Here is a 12,935-nt window from a genome sequence, read left to right as displayed (position 1 = left end):
GTTTTTCATTAATACAGTCAGTCATACATGGGAGCCTTAGTCACAAATGTAAAAATAATTGCTCTCCATTAGAGATGACTGAAATTTTCCAATTTCCATTTTCCAGTCACATTTTTATTGACATTTTTTTATTTTAAAAAATGTACACTGATGACATTTTGCAGTTTTTTTGTCAGAACATCCCAGGGAATCTGCTCTTTTGGGGGAGCTAGGACCCACTCTGCCCATGACTGTCTTATGAAGGCCCCACCTGGGGTTATTAGCTGCCCCAGACAGCTGATTAGTAAATGAGCAACTGGACCTAATAAAGGTTCCCCAAGCTCCATTAGAGGGGTACGGAGATGGGAGGCTCCTATGAAGGAGAGTGCCCGGGAAAAGTCTGAGCTAGAAGGTGAGCTCCCCGCAGAACCTACCAGGTTGGGGAGCTTGTAAGAGGGTGCTCCTAGAGATGGGGGCCTCCTAAGTGGAAGGCTGGGGTCAGCAGGTATCTAAGAGGACCTGGTCTCATCTGGGAGGTCTCTCAGATACTGCCCAGAAGCCTGACCTGGCAAGGATCATCTGCTGTCTCTGGAGACAGTCCAGTGGATGGACTTCCCCAGACAGCTGACTCCAGAGAACGCTGTTACTCCAGTAGGAGCAAGAGGCCTAACCCCAGAGGCCAAGACTGGAACCAAGAGAACCCCATGGAGAGAGCTTGTAGAGGCAATCACTGGACTCAGGTGGCAGACATAGCCTAAGATTGACCTACTCACCCCACAGTGATGTTGGGGTGAAAGTTTTGTTTATGTTCTGCCTTGGCTTTTCTGTGAATGAAAGAGACCCTGCACAAGGGGTAGCATTTAGCTTTAGCATTTCGCTGGCTGTTTGGACTTTCTCATACCCTTGTTGAGGGGAAAACCAGCTAAGGGCTCCCTTGTGATACCATGCCCACCTGCGTGGGGTGGGATGAGTCAAACTAGAATGATGATATCCAGCTAGTCAGAATGTTTCCACTTTTGAAAAATTCTGATGAAATTTTGAAAAAAATTTGGAAACCTTTCCTACAAATTCTAAAAAATCACAAACATATCAAGTATCGGGGGATAGTTGTGATAGTCTGTATCCACAAAAACAATGAGGAGTCCAGTGGCACGTTAAAGACTAACAGATTTATTTGGGCATAAGCTTTCGTGGGTAAAAAACCACTTCTTCAGATGCAGTTTCCCCAGCCAGCTGTGTTATCCATCAATCAAGTTCAGTTCACTGTTGTTTACAGGATTGCCAAGTATTCTGGCAAGTAGCAGTTACTTGGAATTTTGTGAATTATAGCATAAATTAATATTAATCCAAAAATTCATTAAATTTGTTATGTGCTTTTTGTTGTTCTCAACTTTTAAAAAAGTTAGATAGAATCATAGAATCATAGAATTCAAGATCAGAAGGGACCATTATGATCATCTAGTCTGACCTCCTGCAAGATGCAGGCCACATAAGCCGATCCACCCACTCATGAACTAATTCTCTCCCTTGACTCTGCTGTTGAATGCTCCAAATCGTGCTTTAAAGACTTCAAGTAGCAGATAATCCACCAGCAAGCGACCCCTGCCCCATGCTTCGGAGGAAGGCGAAAAACCTCCAGGGCCACTGCCAATCTACCCTGGAGGAAAATTCCTTCCCGACCCCAAATATGGCGATCAGCTAGCGAAAGCTCATAAGTGACCAGCCACACACTGCAATAGTGAAATTAACAAAGTGAACAGTTTATGAATAACTGATAGATTGAGAATTGTTCACTCAAACTACCTGGCAAATCTTGGATACGCTGGCAAAAATCAGGTTGAGTCCATGAGCAGAAAAAAAGAGCGACATTTGCAACAGCCATTATTTGCAATGAATAATTCCACCATCAGATCTCAGCTGTAATTTTTTTAAATATTTGTTTTACTTGCAATGTGCATTAAAAGCCCTCCTAATAAACACAATGAAATAAATATGGCATGCACCTTTCCTATCAATTACCAAGTCCAAACAATTACCCATGGAAGGAAAGTTCAGCTTATTCTATTTTTCCTTAAATAAAGTACAGGCAATAGCCATCATCTGTCTTTAAAATGTTCTCTGCTGTGCAGTCTAGTAAGTAATCAGCACCATAGGCAATGAGTATTTAATCAATAGGACCCAAGTGCGCTCCGTGTGTCAAATACATTTATTTGCCATATAGTTCATTTGTAAGCAAGGAGCTGTATTGCCTTCCCAGAGTGGATTTTTCAGGGCATCAGTCTCTGAATGGCAACACCCCTGCACAGTTGCAGCTACAAGGTACTCTGAAAGATAGCTTCAGGCACTATCCTTTCTGCAAGGCTTTGTTGCTCTGTGGGACAGGAGTATGTATCCTTGTCCAGGAATAACTGGCAGGCCCTGGGAAACCCAGCTGGCTGCTTCATCTCTCCTGCAGTCACCTAGCCATAAGTCTGTAATAACAGCCAACAGGAGGGGGTGGCAGTAACAGTTTATGTAATAACGAGTCAGGAAGGGAAATGGTGCATTCCTTTGTGAAGCCACAGACTGCATTCTACATGGGGCCCGGGACAATGGGGATCCTATCTGTGTACGTTACAGGCCTGCAAGCCACTAAAGTCAAAGGGAAAACTCCTGAGGCATCAATGGGAGAAGGACAGGGCTGACTCTCTGGAAATCTTGAAATCCTTCAGATGGAATATGCAGTATAAGTAGAAGGGACTATTAAGCTCTGCATAGTGATTATAAGTAGAGTGTTTGTTAATTACATAGAGTCAGGAGAGCCCTGCCCTTAAGATGGGGGTTCTCAAACTGGGGGTCGGGACCCCTCAGGAGGTCACGAAACTATTACATGGGGGGTTGCAAGTTGTCAGCCTCCACCCCGAACCCCGCTTTGCCTCCAGCATTTATAGTGGTGTTAAATATATTAAAAAGTGTTTTTAATGTATAAGGGGGGGTCGCACTCAGGGGCTTGCTGTGTGAAAGGGGTCACCAGTACAAAAGTCTGAGAACCCCTGCCTTAAGAGGAGTGTCTGAATGGAGAGTGGGGTGGAGTTCCCACAGCAATCACATTCATAGGTGGAGGAATCAGGTTAGGGACAGGAGAAACCAGAACTTATGATGAATCAGATAAGGGGCTCAAATATTAGTCTCTCCCAATTGCATTCACTCACTTATAAGACAAAGGATGGTTTTTCTAAGGGCGAGCACTGCAAACAGAGCCTGGACTCTGAAAAGCTGACACTGTTCTTGCTGCTGCTTACATCTTTGGCAGGGATAAAGATTCTGCAGTCTGACCCTAGCTGTTTGCTCTGTGGCTGATGCATGAGACTGCTTAGAATCCAGCTGACCCTCCCATAGCTGTAGCTGCTGCACAGGGATAACAAGACAAGCATCTGTGTCTCATTAAAATCAGCAGAAGTGACTCAGCTGAGTACAGCAACTCACCCCTGTGCAGAGCGAGTGTAAAAGGTCCTGCATCCCTCTGAAGCACAGCACTTGTAGGGAGCAGATATGTTAAGTATGAAGATGCCACTTTTATGAGTACATTGTTTGTACTTAAACTCTATGAATTTATTATTTAAGGCCAGAAGGGACAATCAGATCATCTAATCTGAATAGCCCAAGCCATTAAACTGCATTCAGTTACCTCTGTGCTGAGTCCAAAAGCTTGTATTTGGCTCTAGCATATCTCCCAGAAAGGCATCCAGGCTTGACTTGAAGACATCAAGAGATGGTGAGTCCACCACTTTCCTTGGCATCTTGCTCCAATGGTTAGTCATCCTCCCCGCTATAAATGTGCGCCTCGCTTCCAGTTTGTATTTGTCTGACTTCAGCTTCCAGACATTGGTTCTTGTTCTGCCTTTTTCTGCTAGATTAAAGAGCCCTGTAGAATTTGGTATTTTCTCCCAGTGAAGATTAATAATAATAATAGTTTTTAAAAATGGGATTATGTTCAGGAAAGTATGTGCCTGAGAGCACAGACAAGTAAGTTTCAAAAACAATTTCTAGGAATTTTTATGAGCTACGTAACAATTTTTTTTGCCCTCTCCCCTTAACATTTCAGGAATAACCTTTTCAGTAGCGCTCACCTCAGGCGCATGCTGAGAGAGGCCCGGCTGTGAGATGACTCCCATGGAGAGAGCTGGGAATGTGAGGGTTTCACAAAGGCTGAAGAGAAAAATGGAGCCTGATAAACACACACGGTAAAGTGAGTAATGATGTGGACTACACCAACAGCACATTGCTGTATGGCATGTGGTGAAGGAAGTTGTGGGGCTATAGTACCATCTTGTGGACAGTAAAAATACCGTCTGTCTCTGCTTTTCACTAAACCATTCTTAAGATACAATTCAGAGAGAAATCTGGCCCTTCAGACAAAGGGACAGCTCCATGTTTGGCATAAACAGGGTGCAGCTTCTGTGGCACTAAAGGTGAGTTGTCCCTGGGGTCTTTCAAAATCCTAGCATCAGAGCTAAAAAAGAATCTACTAATAAAAATGGTTGCATGGTAATTTAGTATGTAGAATTTCTCTGGGGGCAGAACTGTTTCATATTGTCACTTTGTTATAGACAAGGACTAAGAATTGTAGGTGGCCAGGTTAACCTGAGGTTGAGTGATTGAGATTCCCTGCTAGCAGGGAGTTAGAAATGGGGTGTGATGCACTGGTCTTGTGGTTAAGGCAATGAACTGGACTTGGGAGATGTGGATTCAACTCCCAGCTCTGCCTGAGACTCCCTGTGTGACCTTGGTCAAGTCACTTCCCCTTTTGTGCCTCAGTTTCCCATCTGTAAAATGGAGAGATTTCTTTTCCCCTACCCTTAGTCCGTCTTGTCTTGTAAAATCTTTGGGGCATAGACTGTATCTTCCTATGTGTCTACACAGGACAGCTTGACAGGAAATGATTTCCCTATCCCATTAAAATTTTTGAGATTTCAGAAATTTTTCCCAGCCCAAATTGGGACCAAAAATCAAAGTTTTGAAAACGTCTACAAACTGAAAATCTGAAGGGAGAGGAGGGAAAGTTCAATCAAAATGTTTCGTTTTGATCATTTTAAAATATTTTGTTTGATTTTTTGACCATTTAAAAAAAAAGTTCTATAATTAGCATACGTGTGAAAACAAGGTTACTGTATTTGGAACTGGAAAACTAAAATGTTTCACTTAGAAAATGTCAAAATGGGATGTTTTGAGAATTTGGGGGGGAAAATGTAATCTTTTTGCTTGCCTAACTGTTGAAACTGACTCTTTCTCATGAAAAGTTTTGGTTTAAACAAATTAGCGTTTTACTGAAAAATTACTGACCAGCTTGAATGTAAAGCATCTACAGCAAATAGAGCTCTGATCTTGCTTGCAGTATGTAGGGGCCACAGTAATATAAAAATAACGAATGACCTGAACCCAGAATGTCAGTGTTAGTCTGATGCTTTCCAATTTACCAAGGTTAGAAACAAATGCCGTGCAAAGGGAGGATTCTTCTATGGCAGGGGTTGGCAGCCTTTCAGAAGTGCTGTGCCGAGTCTTCATTTATTCACTCTAATTTAAGGTTTCGCGTGCCAGTAATACATTTTAATGTTTTTAGAAGGTCTCTTTCTATAAGTCTATAATATATAACTAAACTATTGTTGTATGTAAAGTAAATAAGGTTTTTAAAATGTTTAAGAAGCTTCATTTAAAATTAAATTACAATGCAGAGCCCCCCAGACCAGTGGCCAGGACCTGGGCAGTGTGAGTGCCGCTGAAAATCAGCTCATGTGCCGCCTTCGGCATGTGTGCCATAGGTTGCCTACCCCTGTTCTATGGGCTATCCAGCCCTTAAACTATTGATATTGAACCTTAAACCTGTTACTGATACAGGACCCATCTTGCACCTCAGATCAGTATAATTTCAGGCATATGGTGGGGAGGAATCCACATGTTGAGTAAAGAAATAGTTTGGGGCCAGGTTTGGTTTTTCTGCAATGGCACCTGTTCAAAGCAGGTTAGAAGTTTGGGATGTTCGGAGGAGTCTCTAGGGAGATGGATTTGCAAACTGTTTAAAGATGCACTAACAGGGGATGGGGTGTAAACTTGAATTTGTTTTGAGATCCCTGGCACTATACACTTTAGGAAAAACTAATTAAGACTCAGAACATACCTGTGAAGTGAGTAAATGTTACAGATTGGTATAGAAAAGTTAATTGATTTGCCCAAGGTCAGTGGCAGAATCAGAGGCTCCTAGTCCCACTGCTTTAGCTGTTAGAATACTAGAACCATAGGAAGTAGAGGTGGAAAGGTGTCTAGGAGTAAGAGGCAAGTCCATGCCCCAGCAAATGCAGGATTATTCCCTATTACCATGCAATTTTGTCTCCAGAAATGGATCATTTTCATTTTCAATTCCAAGAAAATTGTGTACAAGGGTTAGAAGGGCTAAAACGCTGAGGAGGGAGTGAAACGGTGCAGGATGGTGTTTAACTATCACCAGGGGGATGAAAGCAAAAGAAGCTTTAGGCCAAATATCAGGAAAAGAGTGTGTGGAATAATCTCCCAAAAGGAATTGGGGGAGGTGGGAGTGGGGAAGCCCCTATCACATTATCTTAAGCTGCAAAATGTCATTTCCCATTCCTGTTTCTCCTTACCAGTGTGACCAGCTATCCAGAAATTATATTGACAGTTGTGATGCAGATTTATTGATATTTCATGTTAAAAGGATAAGTAGATCTGAAGAGCCCAGGCGTGAAATATAACTGGACAGCTCAGATAATCAGTGTGTGTGCATATAAATGGATGTATCTGTGTAAAGCACAGGGCTGTGTGCAGTAATTGCAGTAAAACCTAAAGCCACATGAAACTCACCCACTTTGGGGGATCATAACAAACTCAAGACTAAGATCAGAACTTGGATCCGTGGAGGATTTAGGACAGAAGCCCACTGGAAATGCATGGTTCCATATGAGACAAACCCAAATGAAAAATACTAGCTCAGAACACATCAGAACTCTAGGGTGTTAAAAAGCGAAGCTCTGATCTGAAATTTCTAGATGGTCCCTATTTCTAATGGGCCCAACAAACACCGGATCTTAGGCAGTGGTTCTAATCCATGGTTTTGGTTCAGGCCTCCGTGCAGTCAGTGCAGTGATAATGTCCTCATTCAAACAGAGAAGGGTCAATGGGCAATGGTTTTCCATACATCACGGTGGGGCCAGATTTACAGCCACTGCAAGCAGCTGGTGGATGCCCCAAAGCCCTGCATGACACAGCAGTTCATTCTCAGTGCATGCTCTCCTGCCTCAGAGAGAGCAGAGGCAGAGGTTACTCTCAGCTTGGTTTTTCGAAAGCCCTCCTCTGTCAGGACGGGGGCCCTGTCGTTGGTATGGCTGCACCTACATCATAATTTAAAATTCATACCGTGATTTGTGCAATTCAGGAGTCTGGACTTCATGACTGCTTGTTTAACTCCAGATCCTTCGAGAGCTGAGTGCCCTCCATCCTTATTGAACTCTATAACCATTGAGGATGCTCGGCACCTTGCTGAATCAGACCCTTAGCGCTGGAAGGGATTTTCAACAGCATCTAAGTGATGTAGGAACAGAAGCCTCATTGAAAGGGCCAGATCCTGCAGACACTTGCAGTCTACACTGTAATAAAAACCCAGCAGCACCAATCCTCAGAGTGTGGGTCAGCTAACTCAGGGTCACAGGGCCCAGCCTTTGGAGCTAAAAAGGCAGTGTAGACATTCAGGCTCTGAATGGAGCCTGGGCTTTGAGACCCTCGCAGGATCTCAGAACCCAGGCTCATTCTGAGCCCGAACGTCTACACTGCTATTTTTAGCCCCGCTATCCTGAATCAGTTGACCCAGGCCAGCTGCCGCCGTGCCGTGCGTCTTTTATTGCAGTGTAGACGTAACCTTAGGCATGAACTTAACTGGAAGCATTCAATGAGACCACACGCATGCACAAAGGTAACCACCTACGTAAACGTTTGCCGGGTTAGGAAGAGCGTACACGCAGCCCTGATTTTCAGTGGTCCTGAGTTCTCGCAGTGCCCTCGACTTCAGTGGGAGCTTTGTCTGGTGGAGTTGAAAATCAAGCTCTTAATCTATATGCAATATTCCAAATTATAAAGATGTGTGGTTTTAACTCGGGCCGTCTGATATACTTTCAATGAAATCTCAAATACCTTGAAATTTGAGGTTTTCATATTGTGTTTGTGTCACAAAATATGTTCAATTTTGTACAAAAAAATTCAACTTTTGAATTTCTTTTTATTATTTGGATGCCTAGGAGCCCCTGTCATGGACAATGACCTCATAGTGCTAGGTGCTGTACGAAGAACTGAACTTACCTGAATAACTGCCTGATGAACTTCTCATCTGAATAGACAAGAATGACACAGCATGGTGGGGAAGGGATGCAACACACAAGCAGAGTGAACAATGTGATGGTAGCAAATATCATATTAGTTCCATTATTTCTTTTGGAAGGCCATTTGGGAGTGGAAATTGGGCCCATTTTAAGCAAAAATTGGTTTGATGCTCAGGTGAAACCTTCAAAATCTTTGACTTTTCAAAGTGCCATTTCAGTAAAGATCAATTTCCCCCCCCCCACCCCCATCCAAACACACTAGCTTTCAAAGTGTGGTGTTCTTTGGGGGCAGGGGGAGGGGAGTTAGGGTGGAAGCTCTCATTTTGTGAACATTACACTATGAAGACAAAATTCGGAGATTGCTAAATGGCCTGGAATGCAATTATCTGGTTTTTTTTCCTTTATTTTAAAAAAAGTAACTATAATTATCTAAAAGCCCATGAGCCTGATCTGATCAGGCTGCCATAGACTTCAGTGGGGCTTTTCATGTTTAGGTTTTATTGGACCATCCTGTGCAATACAACTTTGCTCCATTATTATTACTGTTGATCATTTCTTAAGTGCTGACAGCATATTTGACACTGTACAAAACACAAAATGAAGGCAGTTCCTGTCCAAAAGGGGGAACTGACAATCTGAGCAAGACTGGTGCACCCAAGACAGGATGCCCTGGGCAGCACAGAAAGGGGACCAGGTTAGATTTTGTTGGCTTCGTTTTTTATGCTCTTGCTGTTTTTTCCTTCATTCGTTTATTGTGACTGTACAAGGCTAGGTCCTCGCTTGTTCACATGTCACATCCTCCACTGAGATCTATTTGTGTCCTGTGACGTGATGCTGCTCCGCTCTAAAAGTCAATCAACATTGTCCAAAACACATTTTAACTAGGAAGCGGCAGCGCCTTTGACATTCGACGTCAATACCATGCTTGCATCAGTAGTTTTCTCTGTCAAGACAAACTAGGCTTCCTCACCCTACAGCACCCAGGACTTTCTTTCATCCTAGAGCTTTTGCCGATCAGCTGCTGGACACCCCCTTCTGCTTAGTTCTGAACATTTCGGGGGATTGGAAGGTAAGGTTGCTTATTAAAACTAAAGCTCTTTTATGGAACATTGTGAGTCCGAACAGTGCAGATTAATAACATGTGTGCAATAAAGTTCACCTAAGGCGTGGTTTATGGTAAGTCTCCACTGCAGTCAGAGGTGTGACTGCAGCATGTGTAGAGACACCTAAGCTAGCTTTCATCCAGCTAGCCCGAATAATGATAGTCGTGGTGACATGGGCTAGCCGCTCAAGTAAATACCCGAGGTCCTCGGAGTTGCAGAGCTCCTGCTGCTACAGCTTCACTGCTATTGTTGTTGTACCCTTAATTTTATCATTTGGTATGTAATAAGATGACAGCTCCTCTAAGAAAAGTAATGTTTGATTTCCTCTTACCCTATAATAGAATCTATCACACAGTTGTCACGATTTTTTAAATGAATGTTCTTGTGGAATATGAGAGAATTTAGATGTTATGTATTTTAATCTCAAAAGAGACACGCTCTCTTTATAATGCTACAGTACCTGTTGTCATTGTGTCTGTAAATCCTACTCATGCACATAAACGCTAGGAAATTCCCCCCCCCTTATATATTTCTATTGTAAAAATAGAAATTCTAGGAGCACCAGCCCCCTGCTGTGGGAATCTCTCTAAATGTTTAAAACAATGCGATAATCAGCAGTTACATTGACCCACTACATCAACAGTTACTATTGGTCTGCTTTTTCTCCTGTAGGCTTGGAAGAGGGAGAGGGAATGTTATTTTTAAATTCTTGGCAGCTACTCAGGGGGTTTCTACACTTACAGCACTGCACCAACGTACACATAGTGAAGATGTTACTTACACTGATGGTAGAGCTTCTCTAGTCAGCTTAAGTACTTCTTCCCGAGAGATGGTATGTCGATGGGAGAAGCCCTCCCATCAAGCTATCTATTACCAGGGATTAGGTTGTTATAATCCATGTAGATTTTTCCACACCCTGGAGTGATATAGTTATACTGACATTTTATAGTGTAGAGACCAGGGCTCAGATATAAGCAGATAAAGTTCTGTATATTGAGATTAAAACCTCTGAATCTAACGAAAATATCTGAATGTGTGTGTGTGTGGATCTAGATACGTAGAAACATTCCAAATGTGGTAGTGTTGATGGATAGAGAACGTTAGTCTGTAAATTCAAGAAGCAGTTTCCATTGTCACACGCCTCTTTTTCGTTTGTTCACAACATTCCCCAAAATGTCTTTGTGGGCAGTAAATGTGTATATGTTTAATTATGAATCTCTCTAAAGTATACTTATAGTCCAAGGCTGTGTCTACACTACAGCGCCTATGGCAGCATAGCTGTGTTGGCATAGGCCCCTAGTGTAGGGGCATCAGATGTCAACAGTCGGCGTTTTAGCCGCCTAGTGTAGATGCAGCATCTGTCAACAGAAGGAGGTTTTTCTGCCAATATAGGAACACCACCTCCCTGATAACACTAGCTGTGGCCGACAAAGACACTCTTCTAATGGCATAGCTACATCTACACTAGGGGTTTTGTTGCCATAGCTGCGTCACTAGAGGGTGTAGGGTTTTTTGCACATCCATGACTGGTATGGCTATGTCAGTATAAGTGACACCACACACTGGGAGACAGCAGCCCAGGATACGGATAACTGGAGAAGACTTGTCAGAGAGGGAACGTCCATTTTTGAGGAAAACCACCTTGCCCTGGTTGCAGAAAAATGCTATAAAAGAAAGACAATTGTCACGCAGCAATTGTGGCCCAACCCTGTCTTCCAAAACCACTTACAATGTCTGCCAGTGAGCCCATGGCTCAAGGATCGGACTTCTCAGTCACCAAAGGCTGCATGAAAAATAAAATGTGTGAAAGATCATCCTTGACCCGAGGGATTGCCGATAAGTGTAGAAAAGACCATAGAAACACCTTTGTCCAGATCCATCTCTTAGCGAACCAGAAGAAAAGGACAAGAGAATAATTGTGCATACAAACAGACTATATCTGTTCCTGTTTAGCCAGAGTCTTGGTGACGATGTTAACAAGGGCCCTTTGCAAAGATGCGAAATGAGTCCCTTCAAAAGAGTCCCTATTAAAAAAGGCATTTAGAAAGAGCACAACATCATGGCAGCACATCCTCATACTGCATGTCATAGACCAGAAAAGTTAAGCTCAGCTGGTTTGTTGAGGACCCCAAAATGGAATTAGACTTGATTTACCTTCGGTTTAGAAGGGATCGTTATTTCGTACACTATATGGCATAAAAAGTCTACCCCTCTGATCCATTCTTTTCATTCCCTTCTGCATCTCAGGTACCCATCTGTAGCAGGGTGGACCCTGCTCCTGCCCGAAGGAGTTTAAAAGCAGCCTGGCAGGGCTTGAGAGTGGCTGCTCTAGGCTGGGCTGATTGGGGAAGTGGCTGCAGGTGAGGCCACGCCCCAAACTGAGCCACAGCTGGCCCCTATAAAAGGCCAGGGAAGCCAGAGGCCAGACAGTCTCTCTCTGGCTATAGAGAGAGATGGGCCTGGCTGCTTAGGAGCTGAGACAAGATATCTAGGGTGAAGCAGGGCTGGGGACAGGCTAAGGAGCTGGGGAGCTCTGGCCTGGAAAGCCCCAGGCTGCGGCCTAGTAGAGGGCTAAGAGGTACTGGGGGTTGCAGGGGGCAACCTAGGGGCAGGCAAGGCAGCAGGTCCAAACCCCCTTTGCCGATGATGAGTACTGGATACTGCAGTCTGCCCCAGCGAACGGGGGCTAGATAGAGACTGGCCAGTAGCCACTACTGAGGCGAAGTGGGGATAGTGGGGTGGGGGTTCCCCAAGGAGGGGAGACCCTAAGAGAAAGGGGTTATTGCTGGGGGCAGCACCCCATGTAAGAGGGCACTGGGTCCAGGGAGGGACTCGGGGCCAATAGTAAACAGGTGGATCACTGGCCTGCAGAGGACGCTCCGGACGCTGGAGAGAGCTAATTCCCCAGCGCAACCAGCAGGAGGCGCCACGGGGGTGAGTCCGACCTGTTACACTATCACTTGTTTCTTTGCCCTCCTTTCACACCCCATCTCTGCCGGTTCCTTTCTGTCTTTGGCCTTGTCTTGTTAATAGGCAGCAGCTTTAAAACAAACACAAGGAAGTATTTTTTTCACACAACGCACAGTCAACCTATGGAACTCCCTGCCAGAGGATGTTGTGAAGGCCAAGACTATAACAGCGTTCAAAAATCCTTTCATGGAAGATGGGTCCATCAATGGCTGTTAGCCAGGATGAGCAGGGATGGTGTCCCTAACCTCTGTGTGCCAGCATCTGGAAATAGGCGACGAGATAAATCACTTGATTACTTGTTCTGTTCATTCCCTCTGGGGCACCTGCCATTGTCAGAGTACAGGATACCGGGCTAAATGGACCTTTGGTCTGACCCAGTATGGCCATTCTTATGTACACTTAAAAGTTTTGCCGGTATAACTATAGTGGTAAAAAATTCCTGGTGTAGATGCAGTTGTAGTAGCAAAATAAGTCCTTTTGGTTTGTAAAGCTTTTTCTGGTTCGACAAACAAAGTAAGTTTTA

General features: G+C 43.9%; 1 protein-coding gene across 1 annotated transcript in view; it reads left to right on the top strand.

The window, feature by feature from the left end:
- The first annotated feature begins 3,498 nt into the window (after nt 1–3,498).
- SLC4A5 (solute carrier family 4 member 5) overlaps nt 3,499–12,935 on the top strand; it is a 130,125-nt gene continuing 120,688 nt past the window's right edge. Inside the window, exons 1-4 of the mRNA XM_039523157.1 lie at nt 3,499–3,733; nt 4,064–4,207; nt 8,259–8,418; nt 9,342–9,408. Of these exons, the coding sequence (XP_039379091.1) occupies nt 8,362–8,418; nt 9,342–9,408 (124 nt within the window). The 5' untranslated portion in view covers nt 3,499–3,733; nt 4,064–4,207; nt 8,259–8,361. The remainder of the gene's footprint in view (nt 3,734–4,063; nt 4,208–8,258; nt 8,419–9,341; nt 9,409–12,935) is intronic.

This window comes from Mauremys reevesii, linkage group 2 (assembly GCF_016161935.1).
Source record: "Mauremys reevesii isolate NIE-2019 linkage group 2, ASM1616193v1, whole genome shotgun sequence".
Classification (NCBI taxonomy): Eukaryota; Metazoa; Chordata; order Testudines; family Geoemydidae; genus Mauremys; species Mauremys reevesii.
The sequence above is the reverse complement of the archived record's forward strand: the minus strand, read 5'-3'. Positions and strand labels throughout refer to the sequence as shown.